Genomic DNA, 25537 nt, shown 5'->3' with positions numbered 1-25537 from the left:
TAAACACGTGTCTTCAACTGGACACAAGACAAACAGCTGGCATAATTTTTTAAACATTTATTTACATATTTAAAAGTAAAACAAATGTGACTGAGATTTTGTCAATATGTAAAATAGTCAGTTAAGTTGTTTGAACTTAAGTTTGTTAGTTAGAGTTGATTTAACTTTCAAACTTAAGTTCAAACAACTTAATTCATTCAGGTTTTTTACAAATTGTAACACTTTTTTAAGTTGGTTCAAACATTCTCTTTTTTCAGTGTGTGTCTGTAACAGATTATTTGTAGATTAATAGATTTCTGAATAGTACATGATGATCAAACAGAATATAGGAAATCCAATCAAATCAATAACTACTGACATCATGTTTGGGAAATCCTAGACCTGAAAAGTGCTCCTGCAATAAGAACAAAGGAAATATGGACCCAAAGCTGCATTAAAAAGCCCTCCCTTGAATTTATGCAGTGCTTTAGCAATCTACAAAAATCAGTTTCTTCATGATCCATGACAGTGGCGGCGCCAGGAAATTTTTGTTGGGGGGGCTGAGGGGGAGCTGGGGTAAAAGTTGGAGGGGCTCCACAAAATGTCATCGAAATGAACAATATATAGTAAATTGCTTTATAAATACCAAGGTATATGTTTTAGTCACCCGTGCTCCTCTAAAATGTGGTATCAATGCACACACACATCACTTAGAATGACTGCAAGTTCAGCAAACTTGCACATAGGTATAAATAAAGATAAGTGAAGTTTTAAGAGTGGCCGTAATAAATATTTAGGAAACTTAAATTTTTGGAGTATGGACTTAAATTTGCCTCATTAATACATGCAAATGCACAGAGGGTGATTTACAAATATCCTTTGATTTGTACATGTGTGTTGTGATCCACAAACACAAATTTCTGATTTGTAACTTGTGTGTGGGTTTTTACAAATAAATGTTTATTTGCAAAACTGAAAATTCTGTTTGTGAAGGGTGATTCAGCATTGGTGGATCACCGAACACACACATTCATCACTTTGCTCAGTTACGCAATATCGAGACATTCTCAGCGCAAAACTGCAGTTGAAATCCACAGATATGTCAGTCGCTATTCACATTATTTGCAGAATTATTGGGGGGGGCTGAGGGGAGCTTGGCTCATTAATGGGTGGGCTTAAGCCCCCCAAGCCCCCCCTTGGTGCCACCACTGATCTATGATGTTCTTGCGGAGTTATCATGTACGTAATGTTTCAGAGATTTGACCCACTTTTGCAAAGAAATGCTCCCAACAGTGGATTTGTTTGAGGTCCTAACGAGGTGAGATTGTGTAGCAAAATTTTCAGTTTGATATAAAGTTAAGATATTGCATACACACTGGCCATACTGAGGAGTCAACACACACACACGCACACACACACACACACACACACACACATGGAGTGAAGCAAGTCCTAGTGAAAACCAGACATGCACACAGTTACAGGGGTGAACATACAAATGGTTTCCACAGTATGGACAAACTCTGAGTAATTTCATTTTATTTCTATTTCAATTTATTTTCATTTATATAGCGCCAAATCACAACAAAGTTGCCTCAAGGCGCTTCACACAAGTAAGGTCTAACCTTACTAACACCCAGAGCAACAGTGGGAAGGAAAAACTCCATCTGAGGAAGAAACCTCAAGCAGACCAGACTCAAAGGGGTGACCCTCTGCTTGGGCCATGATACAGACACAAATTACAGAACAATTCACAAAACAAATATACAGTAAATGTTGCCAGTGTACAGGACAGTTTCTGGAACAGATACCACACACATCTCTGGATGGAGCCGCACCGCAAACAAAGAGAAAAGAAAAAAAGCAGAATCAAGCATCAGAAAGACAACAAATACAGTGTAATTTGTCAGCATTAAGCAACAAGAAATACAGAAGAAATACTAAGGTGATCACCCCCTAAGCTTCACTCAAAGACCCAGAATTTAGATAAAGTTGAGGCAAGTAGCACAGCAAATTAACATCATCATAACACGCTAACCGTCCGCTGTGTGTTCTAACGGCCCTCAGGGCCTATAGAGACGATACCGTAGGATGGGAATCGAGTTGCTGCTGTGATTCAATCCACTGAATCGTTGCACGTTCATTATAACAGGAGTCTTCATCTTTCTCATTTCATGTGTGCAGCACTGAGAATACAACCCACTGTCAGTATTCCTGATGCACAAATAACAATTTGACATATTGCACAGTAATCTGGACACTTATTGGGACTGTTTTGCCATTTTGTGATTAAAAAAAACCAATGACAATACAAGTAAGACTTTGCCAGCTAGGAATACGTTAATGGACATATGCTCCAGTGTTTTTCCTGCAATTGTCGGCGCCTCCTCCGCTCGCACCGCCACCTGCTTTGTGTGCGCACACACCACTGGAGGGCCCTGATTTCTAAATTAAGCCTTATCAGTGGGGATTATTTGGAACACTCCATGCATGTTTTCTGTCAAGTTGCTATGCATTTCAAGCTGTTATGCTGCAACACAGTACAGCAGGGAGCATCAAGTGTTGAACCGCACGGCCGAGTCGGCCTTTATTGCCAACTCTCTTTGCAGAAATGTTTAAACTGGTGATGCAAAAAACTGCTGACAGAAGCTGACTCACATTGTGAAACTTGAGTTTGGAATTGAACGTGGGTTGCGTCAACTCACATTGCCATTCTGTGCCAAGACGTTATATTTATTTTTCAATTTCACAGCAAGAAGGTCCTGGGATTGCTTCCCATCTGATTGTTTCTGTGTGGAGTTTGCAAGAAAAAACGAGTCTCTATGTAAATATATATTTAAGTTTATATATATTGTTGGGGTTTTCTGCCTGCCTGAACCCCTCCCGGTAGTTTTATGTGGTAATTGAACTCAATAACTGACAGGAGATGGACTTAAAAAAAACAGATATTGAATTGAGAAACGTCTGCACTGAGAACAGAGTCAATTAAGGCAGCGCTGGGGTCTTCCAGGAGCGGGATGGTGCATGTGATGTTCTGCAACAGAAGAGCCCCCATCTTAGGGCTGAGCTGTTCTTATCCCTGCAATCAACTGCCCCAGGTGGGTGGTATTTCCCTGCCGTTGAGTATCAGTGGGACTATGTGATTGGCTGTAAACTGGTGCATCGGCGTGTTAAGTAGGTGATGTGATCGCGTTGTTTGTTCAAGCAGCATGTGTCATATCAAAACTTTGTGGCAAACTTTTGTGTCAGCGTGATAAGGAATAACAAAACGTTCTGCCAGGTGTCTCCATGTTTGTCCCAGACAGATATGAAGCACTTGTTTTTATCAGTTAGACTGCACGCAAAGCAGCTATCCAGTTTGTAACAATAAATGATCTGAGGACATTTGGGTGTGCGTCATGGAACATTCCAACAACATTACAATACGTTCACCACAATGAGGAGCAGCACGGTAGCTCAGTGGTTAGTATTGTTGGTTCCACATCCGAAGACTTGGAGGTTAGATGAATTGGTGATTCTAAATTAACCATAGGTGTGAATGTATTTGTCTGTGTATATGTGGTCCTACCATAGACTGGCATCCATCCCTGACACCCCCCACCACCACGACCACCACCACCGTGACCCTTGTTTGGTGTAAGTGGCTTCAGAAAATGAATTAATTAGCTTCTAATAATTTTTCTCCACTAACTTCAACTCAGCTTTTGAATAATGTTTAATCGTCAAAAATGTGTTCTAAGCCCTAAAATAATACGTTTGTTGAATCTATTAAAGAAATTGACACATTGTGCAAAGACAATAAGCATCACATCAAGGAAATGGAGGGGCAGGAGGTTAAGGCAGAGTCAATTATTAAAATAACTTTCCATATGGATTTTTTCTTCTTCATCTAATACTTTCTATACTGTGAATAAACTGCATGTTGAATGGAAGCTCCAGCTGCATTGCATTTTATTTGTTCATTTCATTATTTAAGTACATTAGGATCATCATCTGATCTTGGCATGCTGAACCTTTGGGACCCTCCGTGTTTACACTTCAACACAGAAAAATTTTAGCTCTTTAGGTCTGTTTTTCAGTTTTAGAGCCAAGAAAAAACAATTAAAAACAAAAAACAACATGTTTGAGCGGTTTATCAATTTAGCATTACCATGGTTTACTTTTCAGTTAGTGGATTCTATGTTATAATAGTCATGTGCACTCTGTGTGCATGCGTGCGTGCGTATGGCTTCAATCACGCAAACACAGAGGACAGCTGGTATTTGCTGTTTGGTATACTTACGTATTTTGGGTCAAGGATGAATGCTGTGAAAACTGAAAATTGATAGGACAAATGTTTTTGGAGAAATTAGCAATTTTAGCTAACCAGTAAACAATGGACTTTGTGGTGTAATGCACCATGGGAGTTCAGGGTTTTGAGGTTTTAAATGTTGTTATTGTGGTTGATGTTAGTTCAACAGTGTTTCTAGTGTTATTGATTGATTGTGTTTTTGTAGATCAATTGGTTTAGTCAGTTTAGTTAAGTCTCATGTTGCTATTACCACGAGTGACTTAAGTTTCATGTTGGTACCGTGAATGAAATGTGTAGTGTTTTTGTCTTCTGCCACTGTATTTGTTTGTCAAATTAAAAGCACGTGCATGCAGGCATGCATGCGTGCGTGCATGCGTGCAACTTCAATTACAGAGAAACTGTGGATGGCTGACATTTGCCGTTTGGTATGCTTATGTATTTTGGGTCAAGGATGAATACTGCAAAATGGGACAATGGATGTTGCTAGCTACTTTCTGCACTCATACGCCATTCCAACTCATTATACAAGCTTTGTTAATTTATTACCACCATTGAAAAATGTCAGCTACCTATTTTATAAACACTACCTAATCTAGAGCCTGTGGACCCCCACAAGCAACACGCTAATTAGTTATTAAAGCTAACGGTTAGGTTAGCTGTGCATGCTGCTTATTTTAACCAAATGTGAACTTTATCAAAATTTTGTAAAGATTGACTCCTGGATTTAAAGACTATGTGGTGAGAAGCAAGGGTGTCGGACTGGGGGGGTAAAGGGTACTATGTACCCAGGGCCCAGGGCATGGGGGAGCCCACAAAAAACTGGCATTAAATACATTTTTGTGTTGCATGTTATTAATGTCCATACAATTCATGTTGTAAAAGAATGTAATTAGAATGAATGTATAAATGTTGCAAAACATAATTCTGCTCTAACAATAATATTGAAAGATCTCTGAGGGCCCTTCCACCCCTGCACAGTTGTACAATGGTTTAGTCCAGGCGCACAGGCGACACGCCCCCCCCCCCCCACACACACACACACCCCAAACGGGATCTGACAGAAAGAGGAGGTGTTTAGTAGTGCTGAAACAACTAATCGATTTAATTGATTATTAAAATAGCTGTCAACTAATTTAGTCATCATTTAGTTGTTAAATAACTTTGTTTTACCGCAAATGTTTAGTTTCTTCCATATAAATCAACCGTTTCTGCAGTGCGGCTTTGCTTTGAACCATGAACCAATTGAAGCAGTGATTCGCAGATTGAAACAGTGCTTCGATCTGGTGCTTTGTTGATTCAGTGATTTATTTCACTTAATCTTAATTTTTCCCCACTAAAACCCAAAGAGCATATGTGTGTGAGTAATATTTACCTTTTGATGTTAATCTGACCTGTTATGGTCTTCTGAAACAGTTGACAGATGTATTTTATAACTTAAAAACAGAACCGATGCTAACGTGTTAGCAAGTCTAAGGTGTTTTCAATGTTGAAGTTAGCATTAAGCTGTTGCAGCTGTCAGCACATTTGTTTTCTTTATAATAATTCATGGTTCAGCGTTTGTTGTCGTAAAAGAGTCAAATGTATTACAAATTGTAATATTTTATTCATTTATTTTTATTTATATATCAACAATAATAATAATAATAGAAACAACAACAACAATAATAGTAATAATAACTAATAATGCCACAATACAGTTTTAGAGAAACGGACAAAAAGAATGTGATAAAACAAAACCAACTAACAATGAACATAAATAACTATTTCCTGTGAACACCTAGTGACTCTTAAACCTTCACATCATCCCTGTTTTATTAAGTTTAATGACAATTTGTTTTGGTCAAACCACATCTAAGCTGTGTTTTTACACAAGAAAAAAATAAAATGCAGTAAACTGCACATTTGTGTCTTTTTTCATGAAAATATGTTATTAAATATAACATATTACACTTTCGTCAGGCCTTTAAAATACTTTTGTGGACTCTTGCTGTAATATGTTGTCAGTGGTTGAGATCGTTGCTGTCGGCATCTAAACCTGATAGAAATCTCTTTGTGGTGTGTCAGTGATGTTTGTATGTGCAAAATAAAACAAAACACTACTCCAGGTATGTTTTTGACGAGAATATAACATAACTTTGTTACAAGGTCAAACGCTGATGTTGTGTGATAAAGACCTTTTAATAATAACTCACTTAAAGAAATAATGGCAAAACTCACATGTAAGTAAAAAAACAAAACAAAACAATTAATTGAAAAAACAATCGACCGTTGAACTAATTAGTAAAATAATCGTTAGTTGCAGCCCTAGTGTTTAGGCCAGGGGTGGGCAATCATGTGCCATAAAGGGCTGAGACATTGCAGGTTTTCCTTGCTACCAGTCACCTTCACAGGTGATTTCATTAATGACCAGGTGTTTATGTGCAGGGGAGAAGCTCATCAGCAACCCACCTGGTGAGGTGATTGGTTGCAAGGAAAACCTGCAGTGTCTCGGCCCTCGTTGCCCACCCCTGGTTTAGGCTGAAATAAAATATGTCTTTCCTAAAAAAAAATCAAAGTCCAGATTTCAAAAAAGAAGAGAAAAAAGGACAGGGGAAAAAACTAAATGAGGGAAAGCAGCTGCTAACCAAATTCTTTGAAAAGAGAGGTGAGCTTGAAAGCTAGCTATATTGAGTTGGGGGGTCTGGGACCAAACTGCACCATTTTCTAGAAAAATGGTGCAGTTTGGTGCATTCCTGTGCATTTTAACAGATGGGAATGCACCAAATTGCACCATTTTTCTAGAAAATAGAAAAGACCTGGTTTGACTACGCATTAGAAATTTGGTGTTTGTGTTAATAAAAAAGAACATAACAGTGGGGGGTCTTTCAATATAGCTAGTACCTAGGGCCCAGAATTTGGTGCTACGCCCCTGGTGAGAAGAATCAAAAGTATTGTGCTGCATGAGGCCTGTGAGGAGGGTAGCGCTGTCACTCACCATAGTGTGGGATGATGGCCCAAGCCATGGCTGAGGCGTAAATTCCTCCAATCATCCAGAACATGCACAGCCAGCTCAGATGCTCACCCCTCTTCTCTCGAGCCAACACCTCCGCAAAGTAGGAGAAAACGATTGGTACTGCACCACCAATCCTGCAAATAGAGTTTGCTGTAATTAGCCATGCTTGCTTCAGATGCTTCAGTACACAAGTATAAATTGTTGTATGTTAATGTGTGATGACAAACATTTATTAGCGTGCATAATATTCTTGTGGATTATGGAAAAAAATATGCTTTGCAAAACTGCGTGATAAAATGTTGGTACATTGGAAATGTTCAAACTGACAGGCCTGTAAGTTAGTCTACAAAGGTGGTAACACTTTACTTGAAGGTATCGTCATAATAGTGACATGACACAGTCATAACTGTTACATGTCACAGTCATGAACGTGTCATAAACATTATGCCAATGTCATGAATGTTTATGACTACTGTCATTAAGTGTCATTTGGTTTTTGTAATGACAAATTTATTTATTTATTTTTGGTTGTCTTGAATATGACAACTTGATATTAATTAAATAATTGGGGTGCCTCAACAATGGAACAAGAACCTCAATGTAAGTAACACTCCTCATCCGAGCCTCCCGAGGCAACCGTGCATTTGACACAAAGCAATTCCACCAGTACCCAAGGATCCTCCAAAGTGACCCGGTGCCAAAGGCAGCCAGGTCACTGGTCCTTGGTCCTTGGTGAGGCTTGTATCTCACTGGGCTGTGACAACCTGCAAATGGTAACCGCGAGGAAATTTACGCAGTTCGCCGCGAGGTTCCCAGCCATTCAATGTCCCCTAGCCTCAGTTGTGGGGCGGTGCCACGTGTCACTTGATTTTTGAACAAACCAAAAAATTTGCATGATAAACTCCCTCACCAAATCATCAGGTGGGTGCCTTGTACTTCTCACCATGTCGTCTCTCCACAAATCCAAGACTAATAAAACTTTCCTCAAAAACATAGGCTCGCTCCCAAGCCACTGTTTTCCACAACCCCACCCAAATATCCATCTAAGCACTGAAGGCTGTAGGAGCTTGAACACATCCCTGATGAACACCAGTATTCACTGTGAAAGAGTCGGATGTTCTGGCCCAGCTCTTTGTAGCACTCACTATAGGCTGCCTACAATGTCCAGCAATCTGTTGGTGACTCTGCAAATTCACAGAATCAGAATGCCTCCGAAAGTCCTCGTCCAATGAATCATTTGCAAAAATCAACATAAGCTGCAAAGAAACACTACCAATATTTGAAAAGATTTTTGTTTTTCCTGCTCTTAAACAAAGTAAAGATTTCATTCTTCAGGTAGGTCCTGAAATACAACTAAAGTTCTCCAGTTAACTCTGAGTTATGGCAGTCATTGAGAAGCTGTTACAATTTCTTTCTTTTTTAAGTTAAGTAAATTCTTTCAACTTATCACAGTTTTACTTGCAGTAACATGGATTTGGCAGAACTTTTACACAAGATAGACTTCTTGATGCAATTCCACAATACTTGAAGTATGTACAGGGGTGGTCTTGAACCAGGAACCATCAGCTCTGGAAACAAGCACAATAACCGCTTGGACACTGCTAATTTCAGCAAGGAGTAAGTAAAGAAGTCAGCAGGCTTGAGCGTCTTTTCCTGCTGTGCTCCAAGCTTGTGGAATAGCAGTACATGGCAGAAGTCTCAGCATGTATTTTGAGCATGTTCAAAATATATGTTTAGACTTTTGCCACTCTAAAATGTGATGATTGAGTTTAAAAACCTATGCTATTATGTCAGTTGTGTACTGCAGCTGGCAGCACCACGTCCAGCTGCAAAGACGTCCATGCCATATGTCTCTCTGCAGCGAGAAGCTTCTCCTCAGCAGAGTCTTATCTCAGTGTGACTGGCGCTTCAATAACCCAGGATTAGAATAATTGATTTTCAAGTGGAGTAAGGTGCAGATACCTAAATGAAAAAAAAGAAATCTTTGGTGTGGGTGGATGATTTATTTTGGGCGTCAGGTTTAGATGATGATCACAGCTGATTTGTGTATTTCTGCTAGAGGCCTTTTTGACCAGACAACATGCTTTTGAGAAATGAAAAGACACTTTTACACGTGCAAACATAAAAGAACCAAAGAGTGAACAGAATGTCAGTCAAAAACCTTGGTGAGTTTCTCAGATTTCTCCTAATCCGATAACGGCCTTAATCTGCCTTAATCACATTATGCCTTTTACATAAACACTTTAGTAATCCGGTAACTCCACAAATTCAGATAATGATCTTTTTTTGTGTGTGTGTGCATGTGAGCATTTGATTTTTGATCGCTGTCAGGCATGGCCTGTGGGGGGGGGGGGGGGGGGGGGGGGAGGAAATATGTGTTATGTCCTTCGATTTTAGGGAAAAGAAATGTTGGCTGCATACCAAGGCGCCTTTAAAATGAGACAGTCTATTCACACCAATATGATGAATGCAGCCTTAGAAGGCTGTGGCCCCTGAAACCACAGACTAAGAAGACGAAGAAACAATTTTTCACAACTTAAAAGAGATTCATAAATTACAGGGTGCTGTATGAGTCTCTTTCTAACTGCATTAATGTTTCATTGTTTCAGGAAAACATACAAAGAAAATGCTAATTTTCTGCTCTGTGTTACCGTGCAGATTACAAATGTCATTGAACTTTGGTGCATATTCACTTTCTTTCTTATGAAACACCTTTGCTGTGGTGTTGCACTGACTCAGAGGCTGCCCTGGGGCTTTTGAATAAATGTTTCATTACAGTGGAAAGGTTCCACACTAATGCCGGTGCATTTCCATATTGTCTGTCACTGTGCATCTGCTGTGAAAATGTAACATTGTATTGGAAGAAGTGGACCGTGAATGAGGCGTGCAGCACATTCAGCAGAATCCGATCTGTGCCGGCTGTGGCTCTCTCTGGTTTGTTGTAAAACTCCACACTTTTCGTCATCATACTATAATCCACTTAAAACCGATCCATGTGGTGTCAATGCGCCAACGACAAGATGAAGCAGACAGAAACAGCAGAATCAGCTTCATCCTGCTCTCTCTTAAAAGACATTTGTGTTTTTGTTCTACAAATTTGTTTTTATTTAATGTAATGTTGTTGTGGAGCCTGTTTTATCAAGCGCAGGGTAAGCATAAGGTTAAAGGAGTCAGCCAGTCAGTCAGTCAGTCGGTGGGTCTGCAAAATCTCTAGAGCCGACCGATATGGATTTTTTGAGGCCGATGGCGATAATGATATTTGGATGAAAAAAATGACGATAATCAATAAATCAGCTGATTTGCCAATAGCCAATAAATGAGCTGATATACATATATATATATATATATATATATACATATATATATATATATATATATATATATATATATATATATATATATTTTTTTTTTTTTTTTTTTTTTTTTTATGAATAAAATGTTCTTTTTTGGACCCTTAACAAAAAAGGTATGAGCTAAAAACTGAAGCTTTGTCCTCATATTAATTAACTTTATAACAGAGAAGAATTTTCAAGTTCAAAAAAATGCAATCAAGAATTAAACCTTTGTGAAATTAGCAAATACATATCCTTAAAAAGAGTTGTGAAATACATCTGATCTTGTACCTCTTGTTGCTGCAACTTAGATATAGGTTCAGGATAAGGATATAGATCCTTATAAACTTACTTGTATGCTTTTGTCAGCCGATCAGTGCAGTGTGATGGCAAACTACGGGGGCCGGTGATGAACACATTTAAGCAGGGGTGTAAGCAGCTCTCAGTTGAACAGAGTCAGAGCTCCATCTACTGGACAAACAGTGCAAGGACATTTTACATTGCAGACAATGTTTCTGTGTAGGCTCTCAGTTGTCCAGGTGGTTTCCATAGTAGAGAAGCTCGAATCTCGCGTCAAGCAACCCAGTCCAGTCGAAGATTCAAGCTTCTCTACCATTGCAGACTCAAGCATTATTTCAGTAACTGTTCTGTTTATGAGAAATTATCAGCGTTCTATCAGCAAAATTTTGGCCGATAGTGAGTACTTTGAAAAGGGCTTATATCAGCCGATAATATCGGCCAGCCAATATATCGGTCGGGCTCTAAAAATCTCTATAAGTAACTCTAAAAACTGTTGTGTCTTCAGTGCTGAAGTTTTAGGTTGTGATACAATGATACAGCAGAAGACCACTGAACCTCTTGTTTTGGGTCATGGTGGTATCTTTTAACATGCACAGTGACTATCACATAAAATTAATAAATAAATTGTGAAGCCTTCTTGCAAAATATACTACAACTTTAAAGTGTTTCTGCAGGATTATACCTTGAGGCTAAAAGTGCAATTACTTACTGTAGGATGTAGATAGGTAGCCTACTTTTTCACTTTTTCCACATTTTATGTTACAGCCTTATTCAAAAATGGATGCAATTCATTTTATTCCTCAAAATTGTACACACAATACCCCATAATGACAATGTGAAAAAGGGTTTTTTTTTTTTTGTTGCAGTTAAAAAAACTAAGAAATTACATGCACATAAGTATTCACAGCCTTTGCCATAAAGCTCAGGTGTCTCCTGTTTCCCCTGATCATCCTTGAGATGTTTCTACAGCTTAATTGGAGTCCACCTGGGGTAAATTCACTTGATTGGACATGATTTGGAAACACACAAACCTGTCTACATATAAGGTCCCACAGTTGACAGTCAGAGCACAAACCAAGCATGAAGTCAAAGGAATTGTCTGTAGACCTCTGATACTGGACACAAACTGGCAATAAATCTGATTGCTTACAGGTATTATACCAAAGGTGCCCATTACTTATGCAACCCATCATCTTGGCTTTTATATTTTTAAGTAACTTATATTGAGTTGTAGAGATTTGGACACTTCATGCATATTTTAAAGTCTGTTTAAAACTGGAATAAGGGAGCATGTTTGGGAAGTTTACACCTTAACTAAGCAGCTGAAGTGGAAACTTTAAATTATTTTTAACTGAAATTATTAATGGGAGAAAAGTTAATGGGGTGAGGAAAATCTTAATGAAACAAGAAAGACCGACTCAAACTGGCCGGAACATTAAATATTAGGTTATCCTTCACCACGGATTTTAAAGAAGATGTGATGCACAACATTTTTGTTGTTTATGTCAGATGGCACAGCTGCATTTTTCTACATAATGGTACGTTTGCCTCCATCATCTGTAAATGGAAGAAGTTCAGATCCACCAGGACTCTTCCTAGAGCTGGTGGCCTGTCTAAACTGAGCGACTTGGGGAGAAGGGCCTTAGTCAGCGAGGTGACCAAGAACTCAATGGTCACTCTGTCAAAGCTCCAGCATAGTAGAGAGAGGAGAACATTCCAGAAGGTGGATTGGTGGATTCCCTGCAGCAATCCACCAATCAGGCCTGACTGGTAGAGTGGCATAAAAGGAGACTTTGTTGAGAGAGTTTCCACCTTTAAGTTTCCGGGTAATGCAAATCTCCGAGGATCTCTCGTGGTCAGCAAACACATCTGCTCTCACTAAGAAAAACCTTGTAACTGTAAGAATGGCCCAAGCAGAGGGTCACCCCTCTGAGTCTGGTCTGCTTGAGGTTTCTTCCTCAATATCATCAGAGGGAGTTTTTTCTTACCACTGTCGCCTGTGTTCTTGCTCTGGGGGTTGGTAAGGTTAGGATGAATTAAGTTGTTTGAACTTAAGTTTGTAAGTTAGAGTTGATTTAACTTTCAAACTTAAGTTCAAACAACTTAATTCATTCAGGTTTTTCCAAATTGTAACACTTTTTTAAGTTGGTTCAAACAATCTCTTTTTTCAGTGTACTTTATTTCTCTGGAATGTTATTTATAATAATAGTTGAAGATATATTTCTTTCAATTTGACTTTATCAGATTTTCACTGGCCACATGGCGGACATGGTCATGTTTCACCTGGCTGAGGCAGATAAATGGTTATTTTAGAAATGTGGGAAGGGCCTGCTCTCTGCCTGGGTGGTTGCCATCCAGGACCCAAGGCCATTCCGTGGTGTTATGGATGTTGCGCCCACTCATGGCTTGAGATTTTCTTTGGGGCAACTGTTAAGGCATATCAGATGAATATTTCTTCAAACCATATGAAAGCACAAAGGAATGTATGATGTCACTTTTAAAAACGTCTGACTCACTGACATAATTTGGGGTTAATTGTGGAACATTTTCCCTTTTTGTCTGTACATATTATACTAGTATGAGTCGCAACTGGCTCATGATAAAACATGTATCCACAATTTTTAATATTGTAAGAGATGACAAGAGTCAATGACATAAAAACCCCCAACAGATAGTAAAAGAAAAACATAAAACAGTGCTGAATATGGAATCTGACTGTGGTGATAACACACAGAAATATACAAAGCTACACTGTATATAGGGTAAATGTGAGGAATGCACATGTATGTGTACAGTATGTACAGAATATTTGAACTTTAATGAATGTGAGGCATTGCATCAGTGGTACACAGCACCCAAACTGCAGAAGCAGATCCACAGCTGCACAGGGAGCCTGCAACCATCATCAGCACCACAGGCACAACATTACTGCGCCTGCTGCACGTGTAGCAATGGGACCAGTACCTCACACCACCAGCAGGCAGAAAACAACCATGGAGGACGCAAAAAAGCCACTCCAAATAGAAGTTCAACCAACCATGCTGCACTTCGAAGCAACCAGCCAAGACTGTGGCAACAAGCCACAGTCTCAACACCAGACAGGAACCAAAACCCCAGAGCGAGCAGGGCAAAGCCCCACGTTGGATTGCATACCAGGACAAGAATCAACAATGCTACCCGAGGGCAAGGTCATGGAGAGCATCCTCCAGTCACTGCTGCCAGGCCATATTACATGCATACATACATATATATATATATATATATATATATATATATATATATATATATATATATATATATATATATATATATACACACACACACACACACAGTACAAACCAGGTGATTTTACTGCCAGAGTAAGACAGTTCATCAGGGTGTACACCCAGTTTGTGCTCACTCCAGACGAATTAATGTGTGTGTCTGTTTTGTTGACAGACTTATCACCAGGTTTGGTCACCTCTGAATGGATGTGACCTTTACATGAGCAGAGATTCAAGCTGTCAGCACTGAAGGGCAGCACATTTATCAAGGATGTGGGTCAGTAAACAGACCACATCAGTGCCACCATGCACAGATGTTCTTTACAGTAATCAACTATTTTCTGCAAACGTTTGTGTTTTGCTTAGTTTCCTCTGACACAACCGGGGAACCGGATAGACTGGTGGCCTCCAGCTACAATGAGCTTTCGTCATGTGTTTTAACTTTGGAGAAACAGTAGAGGAGCCGGTGGGAGGACAGATCAGAGCAGAGTGGGAGAACTCTTCTGAGGAGCTTCAAAAGAGAGCAGAACTCACCCGAAGCCAGACACCATACGGCAGAAGAGGAACATGCTGTAGCCCTGGACAAAGGAGGAGAGGAAGGCGAAGAAACCGTTGACAGACATGGAGATGAGCAGGCACTGTCTGCGGCCCACCTTGTCTGAGAGTCCCCCCCAAAAAAAGGCTCCAAACATCATCCCCAGATACACGATGCTACCTGGCGAAGGAAAGGAAAGAACAGAGAAAGAGGTAAATGATGTCAACCATCCCAAGGGTGAAGCAACTCTCACACCTGGCAGAGTGTGGCGCTGTCGTGCACTGAAATTGACCTGGTTACAACCCGCTGCACCTCAGCAGATTCCCTTAAGCAGCTCTCACCCTGAAATCCATTCAGTCAGGAAAACATGTCCCACCCTGAATGGCAGCCTGGGGGAAGCCCAGCGTAACTTCGAGCAACTTGGGGTACACGCCAAACAAACTCATACTCAGCTCTGGATATCTCAGAGTAATTCTGTTCACGCTGGCTGGAAAATTGGACGCCAAGTTGCAGTGAGCCACCGACAGCCAAACACGAGTCAAGCCGAGTCTGACTAAGTTCTGGAAAATTTTTAAAATGTTCAAAATTGTGTAAGTTTTACTGATCTTTCCTAACTTGTGTCAAGCCACACCAGCTGGCATGCCCGCTGTCACCCTGAGCCACTCAAGCCACGTCAAGCTGTCACTCAGGAAAATGAGGCACCAAACTTGGCAAAGTGTGGGACCTGTTTAAAAGTACACATATATTTAAACCGGAGAATTCCAACCACATGCATGATATGTGGCCCAAAAAGGTCATGGGTTTGATTCCCACCTGTGGCCTTTCTGTGTGGAGTTTGCATGTTCTCCCCATGTTTGTGTGGGTTTCCTCCCACATCCAAAGACATGCAGGTTGGGTGAACTGTTAACTTTATAATTGTCCAGGTCTCCCTTGCAAAGGAGGTCTCGATCTCAACGGGACTAACCTGGATAAATAAAAATAACTAAAATCAATTAAACCTGTATCATCAACCTCAGAGGGTTAAAGTCTTCATTGTGTATGTTCTCCATAATGAACAGAAAGTGCCTGCAGACTGTATTACCCACCTCAGCCACAGTGGCAGTATATGTGGATATAGACTGTACAACCATGAGAGCTTTCAAAGTAAGAATAAAGAAGAAGATGTTTGGCATAAAAATCAATGAAAGGCATCAGAGGGCTGATGCATACTGTGTGTGCTCCACACACTAATATGTAAATGTACAAGCAAATATCCATATCTGTAATGGTGTTTTACTGTGTATGACTTCGTGTGACTCAGTTGTACCTGAGCAAAACATAAAAGCTGCATATTTTTTCTTTATGCAACTGCATGTACACACAAACACACTGTTGCACATTTTTCCACTGGAAAAAATGAATCATATAACACTTTCACCTGCCTCTCCTGGGTGACACTAGGTTTTGTATTTCAACTGCTATTTGCAGTAGAAAGTGTTGTAAAATGCTTTGTTAAGGTGTAACACTGCTGTGGTTATTGCTGCCCTAAATGTTTGACCAAAGTTTCACTTTTTGAATTGTAGTTATGTTGGAAAGATACACACAGAAGAAAATTATTATCCAAAATGGAGTACTTTTGTCTGTTGCACTACCCGGCACAGCTTCACAGTGGAGCGGCACAGAAAGGGATAAACAGATCAATAACAGATCAATTCTGGTGGTTATCCCATGTGCATTCTGGAAAATTGTAGTTGAAAGTTCTTCTGTGTTCCATTCAATCATAAAGCTGTATAACTGTTATTGCAACAAAGATTTAACTGTTCCCATATAATAATAATAATAATAAATCTTAAATTACTTTTACATTACTTGGCAGTGCATCCGGAAAGTATTCACAGCACTTCACTTTTTCCACTTTTATGTTACAGCCTTATTCCAAAATGCAGTAAATTCTTTTTTCCCTCAAAATTCGACCATAATGATAACATGAAAAAGTTGCAAATTTGTTTAAAAAAAATTTTTTTTTTCATCCATTTTCGAATAAGGCTGTAACATAACAAAATGTGGAAAAAGTGAAGCACTGTAAATACTTTCTAGATGCAGTGTATATTATGGTGGCCTAGAGAGGCCACAATAGTTTCAAATTAAGTCACCACAAACAACATACATACAGTTGCATCATAAAGCATCTTGCAAATTGAAAAGCTTGCAACCACATAATACAAATCTAACCACAGCACATATAACAATTTAATTTCATAACACATCTGCTGTAAATTCCGGCAACTCACCCAAAAACACAGATGAGCTGCAAATAGCCACAACACAACAGATGCACAAAGAACACAAAAACAATTTTCTGTCCGTCGGACTTTGACTGACTGCTACTGACTGGATTGCAAATAAATTTATAAAATTACAAAATAAAGCTATCTTAAGAATAAAATCATAAAAAAGTAAATAAGGAAAATTACTCGGCTCTACTGACAAGGTAGAAATAAAAATAAAAGAGCACCACAATGTACTGAACATTGGTTGGTTGGTAAAAGTACTCTGGGAAACCTCTTTTCATGGTTTTAGTACTTTCAGGTGAGTTTTGGAGCTTTGCAATGAGTCTGTTATGATTGTGTGAATTTGCAGATACATGAAATTCAAATTAAATCTTTGCATGTGCTGTAGCATTTATTTCTTTGTGTTCTCTATCATTTCAGTTGTTTTATTAATTTGCAAGACCTTTGATGCATCCACTTGTTGATGCCAGTGGGATTTTTATTTTATTATTATTATTACTTTTGGTAAGAGTGTTTTAACCATTTTCTAGTGTTGTCCTAATGTGGAACTGTTATGGCCACCATAGATTTGGTCATACATTTTATACACTTTGTCAAAGTGGTTATGTGTTCCAACAATGCACATTTCTGTGAATCTAATGTAACCTATTTATTAAGGAACATCGTGTACTATATATATATATATATATATACTGACTGAAGTTGTTCTGTTGCAGATTAATGAAAGATATCACTCGACGGTCCACCTCTAAATTGTTATTATACTCTTTGTCCTGTTCATGTTTCATACAAATACACACCCGCCTACTACAAGTATTAAGTGATTTCCAAGTGCATTCATGTGGAAACACGGCTCAGACTGGATGTTATTTCCCCGTTACTGACAAAAACAATGAGAGGTCACATATAATGAACACAACAATATAAATATCAGAGCTGTGATCGATTGGTTGAGTTTGGCTCGGAGCACTACAGTGCACAAGTCAGAGAGACCACGACGCTGTCACTCAGCCTAGCTGGACAGAAAGCGTGACATTCCATTTCTTATGTCTGGGTTTCGATGAAGTCTGTAGTCTACGACAGTCTGGAAAACAGCTCAAAGGAAAAGCAGCCACGTATCAAGTTACCGCAGCTGTTGGTGGCACAGTAGTGCAGCTACATAACAGCAATGTTTGCACTTCATTTATCTACTGAATGGTGGTCATTTGAGATGCTTTTTGTAAGTAGTTTGAAAAGTGTGAGTCCAGTTTTTATTTTTTCAGTCAGAAATCAATTTAAAAAATTGCATTTGCAAAACATTATCCCTAAAATTCAGCTCCACTGACTCTTTTTTTTTTTTTTTTTTCACATTGGATATGGACATTTTAACATCAGGCAAGTATTTTCTACAGTACACAACCTCCTCGTACATTGAATTTTTGGAGCATTGCATTACTGTTTTAAGTCCAAGATCAGATTTTTGAATTCAATTCGCCCTATTGACGTATCCCATAATCCCTTGCGTGCCAGAGAGTCGCTGCAGTCAAACAATATAAAGAATCCACATGATGACAATTGTAAATGAATAATATTATACAACAAAATGTAATTTTTTATGCTTTTTGTCATGTTAATAAGAGACTGCTGCATGATACCCTGAAAACTTGCTAAAACAATTATAACAAATCATCTGTGTCTGCTACGTTTAATCTGCGTGGAATTTAATAAACACAAACCAAATTTCAGACATATTATATACGAGGTCTGTTAGAAAAGTATCCAACCTTTTTATTTTTTGCAAACACCTGATGGATTTGAATCACGTGTGCTTGCATGAGCCAACCTTGAACCTTCGTGCGCATGCGTGAACTTTTTCACGCCTGTTGATTGCATCATTTGCTGGCAAGCAGCCTTTGTGTGAGGATGGGTGTTGTGCTCTTGGCGGATTTTCATTGCAAGGAAAATGGCGGAACGACTGGAGCAGCGCGACTGCATCAAATTTTGCCAGAAACTGGGCGACAGCCAGGTGGAAACCATTCGGCTGATTCAGACGGCTTTCGGTGATGATGCTATGGGCATCACACAGATTAAGGAGCGGTACAACCGGTTTAAAGACGGCACAATGGTGGAGAGCGCGCCACTCTCCGGTCGGCCATCAACATGCTGAAATGACCAGATCATTCCAAAGTGAACGCTGTGGTGATGCGGGACCATCGTGTGACTATCTGAGAAATTGCGGAAGAGGTGGACATCAGCACTTTTTCGGCACATTCCACTGTGACAGAAGATTTGGCCATGAAAAGAGTGGCGGTGAAATTCGTGCCGAAGCTGACGGCAGAGCAAAAGCACCTCCGTGTTGAAGTCTCACAGGACATGCTGTGACATGTCCACCTCTTCCACAATTTCTCGGATAGTCACACAACTGAAAAGCCACCGAAAGCCGTCTGAATCATCCGAATGGTTTCCACCTGGCTGTCACCCAGTTTCTGGCAAAATTTGATGTGGTGCTGCTCCAGTCGTTCCGCCATTTTCCTTGCAATGAAAATCCGCCGAGAGCACGACACACGTCCTCACACAAAGGCTGCTTACCAGCAAATGATGCAATCGACAGGTGTGAAAATGTTCATGTATGCGCACGAAGGTTCAAGGTTGGCTCATGCAAGCACACGTGATTCAAATCCATCAGGTTTTTGCAAAAAATAAAAAGTTCCGATACCTTTCTAACAGACCTCGTATATTAGTCTGGAACAAAGAGGACAAACAGTGTCGTAAAGAACAATAATCAAGACGTTAAAGAGCAAACTTCACTTTCCCCCAGAACGACATGATCAGGAAGCGATTGTAGCTCACAGCAGCTCCCATTGAAAATAACAGAGAGACAGACTGTGATTCTCACATGTTTACATAAAACAAACGCAATAACAATGTCTATAAACCCAGAGAATATATTCACGAGAGTTTTAGGCACAATATGAAAATAGTTTTATGTTGCGATGTTAGTGGTGTTGTCCGTGTGCAGTGGTTAAAGTGCAGCGTGATCAGAAAGTCTCAATGCAGTTCTCAATGTTACTGAGATCTCACAGCGCGGCGACCTCTCAGAGGTTTTGTGGGATTTGAAACGTCAATAGGGCGAATGGTTACTGAAACACGCGCTGCCAGAAGTTTTCTGTAAAAACAACAGAATTTTTTTTTTTTTTTTACAGTGTAGGCTTTTACAATATCTACCAAATAGGAGGTGTTTAACTATTCAAAATGTTAAATGTTACCAGTAGAACTTCGTATATGAGAATAGAATTTGACTTCACTCGAAAATGCTCCAATCCAACTCTGGAGTAGTTACAGGCGTCTGTATACAGGAGTGTCGACTGTGGAATTAAAGTTGACCAAGAGATCTACGATGACTCTTCAACAGCTGAGGCTAAAGCTTTGTGTGAAAATGTCTTAGTGCCCTACTCCATCCACATCAAAGAACATAAACCGCATTATTCACTGGCGACTGATGCATCAAACAAAGGTATGATCAAGTGTTTTCCTATAGTACTGAGATAGTTTTACTTTGAGGAGAGCTGCAGATTTGTGTGAACTTCACATTTAAGTGCACAGACGTGAACCAAAAATTCTTGGCAAACAAAAAAACTCTTGGAAGCAGCCAGGAAAGGCCTAAAATATCAAAAATAAAAATTTACCTCTTTGTTCAGTACACCAGAGTCCCATTATGTTGTGGGTTTAATGTTATTTTTGAGTTTTTACCTGGATTTTGTTCAGTCTTGAAAAATGTCCTCCTTTTCATTATTATAGAAATGGCCACCCTACACACGCCTAGCTAATAGCCTGGCTGCTACGCCGCTAGCATACATGATGAGCTGAAGCAGAAAAATGATAGAAATGCAACTTCCATGTCAGCCAACAGAACGTTTTCACACACCAAAGGAGGTTGAAGCTCTGCATCAAAATTCTCGTCGTGTTTGCTGGAATTTCTGTACATCATGCAGTTTGTTTGAATCTTATTAAGCTAAAGGAAACCCCCCATCTTAAATTTAACACAAAGGTATTTGCTTTTTGAATCCAAGGTTTTTGTTGTGTGGGCCGCCAGAAGAGGAGGTACTGCTGGGCCACCACCAGAGGGCGCCCTGCCTGAAGTGCGGGCTTCAGGCACGAGAGGGCGCTGCCGCCACGGACACAGCCGGGAGTGACAGCTGTTATTAATTCCTGACAGCTGTCACTCATTCTTCATCATCTCACTCCATAAAACCCAGACGTCATCTCCACCTCATCGCCGAGATATCGTACTTCATTGAAGGTAATATCCTCAGCCGTTTTGTGTTACAATATATCTGTATATTGTGAGTGTTTGCAGGAGTACCGGTTCCTCTTTCTGTGGAAGCTGAGTGAGTGCAGGACGGCACTCTTTTCCCCTGAGGAATCACTGCGGTACTCATCACATATTGAGTGAGAGGTGGAGGTGGCATTCCCACCGCTGTTGTTACTGGGTGTACACACACCCACACTTGACTGTCTTTGTTCTCGCCAGCAGTACCAGATCCGACAGTCGGAGACGGTGATCACCTGGGAATTCGGGACTTGGCGGCTCCAGTATTCACCAGGTTCGGTGGTGGCAGAAATCGTGTGGTTCCGGCTCTTCTCAGGACAGACATCTTCTATCCTCGAGCCTGCCCACACGTCACCTTTGTAATTTGACTGTAATCATATTCTGAGATTGTCTGTATATTCGTTGTGCACATTTCACAACATTAAATTGATACTTTTTGGCTCATCTATTGACCGTTCATTTGCGCCCCCTGTTGTGGGTCCGTGTCACTACACTTTCACAACAGTTTTTGTGTCTTCTTGCTGCTTGAGTTGGGGTCAAAGACACAGTGGAGAGCGGCTGTTTTGTCGGGCCAGTAAATAATCCACTTTGTTCTCTGTGAGCTAATAAAAATGCTAATGTGCATGGAGGGGCAGAGGAGGTTGTTTGACAAAACTCTCGCAGAAATAAGGAAGTCTTTTTTTTTCTTTTTTCCTCCACGGTGCTTGGGGTGATGGACAGATACGCTGAAAATAGAGTGGCTCTTATCAAGCTGCTCGCACATGATGCTGTGAGGTAGTTATTCATTACAGGTGACAGCCGCTGGCTCTATCTGTGCACAGCGACTGCAGAGAAGCCTCTGCTAAGGGCAGCAGCAGGCTAAAGAGTGCGTCGCACCGCGACTGGCTCACAGATATCAAACTGAATATCAAAACTTCTGCTTTCTACACAAACCGATGACATCTTTTGACCGGTGTAACTCTGCAAGAATCTGAAAGCCTACACTCAAACAACTAGCCTCCATTCATTTTATGGCTCCCCTCACTCTAGGTTCATATGTGCAATAAAGGGGGAGGGCGATGGCAGTAAAGGCGCATCTCAGAGGGAGCAGTTTAAACGCAGGCAGGATTTATTTCTGATTTGCTGACAGGTTCAACTCCAGGTCAGAGCTTAGAAATTCCACTTTTCGCATTTTGGAAGCTATCACGGCTGAATCTCCACATGCTACATAAACAAACAAAGGTGGCAGGAGAGAGAGGCACAAATAGTTTTGTTCAAACGAGAAAATGCAAAGTGAGTTTTTATTATTTTGTTAGTTCTTATTGTCAGGCCAAGTTTGGGAGCATGTGCTGGTGTCACACTTTGCCACATCCACAACACCAAGGAAGTGCCTTGTGTCCTGGATGACAACCACCCAGACTGACAGTTGGTCCAGTCAGGTTCAAAAATATTTGGGCAATAACACAATTTCACCCAAGATCCAAAAAAAACAAAAAAAGGGCAAAAATGGGATGGAATGGCTTAATCTGGCTTGCCTCCTAACAGGCTGGCTTATAAAGTTCAGACCTGGCAACCCACCCAAAAATGAAAGTAAGGAGCTGCATCCACCTTACTCATGAGACCAACACAGTTTAATCATCTGGGGTCCAAGGACATTTTTTGGACAGTTCACTCGCCTGGCATAAATGTTTTATTATTGCTGTTAACAGCTCTCCCTGCATCCCATAATCAAGTTTTATGTCTCTTTTTTTCAGGACAACCTGTGCTTTCAGAATATATATGTTTTTGTTGTGTTTTATAAGTGTAATAAAGGTTTACAATCAAAAATAGGCAAGGAAAAAATAAAGCGAAAAATAATTTTCCACACACATTTATTCAAAACACACAGCAAACTATAATAACAACTGTTTTGACACTTTATAAAGGTAATTTGAGGTCTTGTGTGAAAGGCCGTAGAACAGAAAGGTTCAAACAATAAGCACAAATGCACATTTTGAACAATATATACAAAGTGGTCTATGCATTTTGTTGTCCATTGATATGGTAAACAGTGATTTATGCAGAGAAAGCAACAGAGTTATCCAGTAACATTCACATGCAAACTAGTGGAACAATCCTGATAGTTACACACTTTGTTTGAGCACGTGAGATTGTCATCAGAGGCTCTCCGTCTGCTCCTGCTTTCACTGATTACTGTGCATAATGGCGCAGGGCGCACTGAGTATGTACTAATAGTATGTACTCATTGGAGCACCCAGGGGGCTATTCAAACGGGCCAACTAGTAACACATCACTCCTGAAAACAATCTTTGTCTTTTCACGTGAGGTAAATCTGCCCTACGATTGGATTTTGGAAAACCATGTGACGGTGAACCAATTCTGATTAGACACTCACATTGCGCACGTCATCACACAGCTTCTATGAGGAGAACAAAGATAGCCGATGGCTGGCTCGAAAGTCTGCGGAGTTAACTTTTCAGCAAAAAAAAAAAAAAGTTTCTATCTAATATCATTCAAAAGTTACAACCCCTGGCAAAAATTATGGAATCACCGGCCTCGGAGGATGTTCATTCAGTTGTTTAATTTTGTAGAAAAAAAGCAGATCACAGACATGACACAAAACTAAAGTCATTTCAAATGGCAACTTTCTGGCTTTAAGAAACACTATAAGAAATCAGGGAAAAAAAATTGTGGCAGTCAGTAACGGTTACTTTTTTAGACCAAGCAGAGGGAAAAAAATATGGACTCACTCAATTCTGAGGAAAAAATGATGGAATCATGAAAAACAAAAGAACGCTCCAACACATCACTAGTATTTTGTTGAACCACCTCTGGCTTTTATAACAGCTTGCAGTCTCTGAGGCATGGACTTAATGAGTGACAAACAGTACTCTTCATCAATCTGGCTTCAACTTTCTCTGATTGCTGTTGCCAGATCAGCTTTGCAGGTTGGAGCCTTGTCATGGAACATTTTCTTCAACTTCCACCAAAGATTTTCAATTGGATTAAGATCCGGATTACTTGCAGGCCATGACATTGACCCTATGTGTCTTTTTGCAAGGAATGTTTTCACAGTTTTTGCTCTATGGCAAGATGCATTATCATCTTGAAAAATGATTTCATCATCCCCAAACATCCTTTCAATTGATGGGATAAGAAAAGTGTCCAAAATATCAATGTAAACTTGTGCATTTATTGATGATGTAATGACAGCCATCTCCCCAGTGCCTTTACCTGACATGCAGCCCCATATCATCAATGACTGTGGAAATTTACATGTTCTCTTCAGGCAGTCATCTTTATAAATCTCATTGGAACGGCACCAAACAAAAGTTCCAGCATCATCACCTTGCCCAATGCAGATTCGAGATTCATCACTGAATATGACTTTCATCCAGTCATCCGCAGTCCACGATTGCTTTTCCTTAGCCCATTGTAACCTTGTTTTCTTCTGTTTAGGTGTTAATGATGGCTTTCGTTTAGATTTTCTGTATGTAAATCCCATTTCCTTTAGGCGGTTTCTTACAGTTCGGTCACAGACGTTGACTCCAGTTTCCTCCCATTCGTTCCTCATTTGTTTTGTTGTGCATTTTCAGTTTTTGAGACATATTGCTTTAAGTTTTCTTTCTTGATGCTTTGATGGCTTCCTTGGTCTACCAGTATGTTTGCCTTTAACAACCTTCCCATGTTGTTTGCATTTGGTCCAGAGTTTAGACACAGCTGACTGTGAACAACCAACATCTTTTGCAACATTGCGTGATGATTTACCCTCTTTTAAGAGTTTGATAATCCTCTCCTTTGTTTCAATTGACATCTCTCATGTTGGAGCCATGATTCATGTCAGTCCACTTGGTGCAACAGCTCTCCAAGGTGTGATCACTCCTTTTAGATGCAGACTAACGAGCAGATCTGATTTGATGCAGGTGTTAGTTTTGGGGATGATAATTTACAGGGTGATTCCATAATTTATTCCTCAGAATTGAGTGATTCCATATTTTTTTCCCTCTGCTTGGTCTAAAAAAGTAACCGTTACTGACTGCCACAATTTTTTTTCCTGATTTCTTATAGTGTTTCTTAAAGCCAGATAGTTGCCATTTGAAATGACTTTAGTTTTGTGTCATGTCTGTGATCTGCTTTTTTTCTACAAAATTAAACAACTGAATGAACATCCTCCGAGGCCGGTGATTCCATAATTTTTGCCAGGGGTTGTATTTATAATTTAATAAAGCTTGGTTTTAGCCGTCGGATACAACGGCGTCAGCGCCAGAGGGTTAAAGATGTTAGAAC

The 25537-nt window shown here is 39.9% G+C and overlaps 1 protein-coding gene across 1 annotated transcript in view; it reads right to left on the bottom strand.

Moving 5' to 3' along the window:
• Positions 1-25537, bottom strand: part of LOC117529312 (synaptic vesicle glycoprotein 2C-like) — a 139110-nt gene that overhangs the window by 88979 nt on the left and 24594 nt on the right. Inside the window, exons 2-3 of the mRNA XM_034192061.1 lie at positions 14692-14872; positions 7245-7396 (exon numbers count right to left, since the gene is read on the bottom strand). Coding sequence (XP_034047952.1) covers positions 7245-7396; positions 14692-14872 — 333 coding nt within the window. The remainder of the gene's footprint in view (positions 1-7244; positions 7397-14691; positions 14873-25537) is intronic.

The sequence above is a fragment of the Thalassophryne amazonica genome, chromosome 17 (assembly GCF_902500255.1).
Source record: "Thalassophryne amazonica chromosome 17, fThaAma1.1, whole genome shotgun sequence".
Taxonomy (NCBI): Eukaryota; Metazoa; Chordata; class Actinopteri; order Batrachoidiformes; family Batrachoididae; genus Thalassophryne; species Thalassophryne amazonica.
The sequence above is the reverse complement of the archived record's forward strand: the minus strand, read 5'-3'. Positions and strand labels throughout refer to the sequence as shown.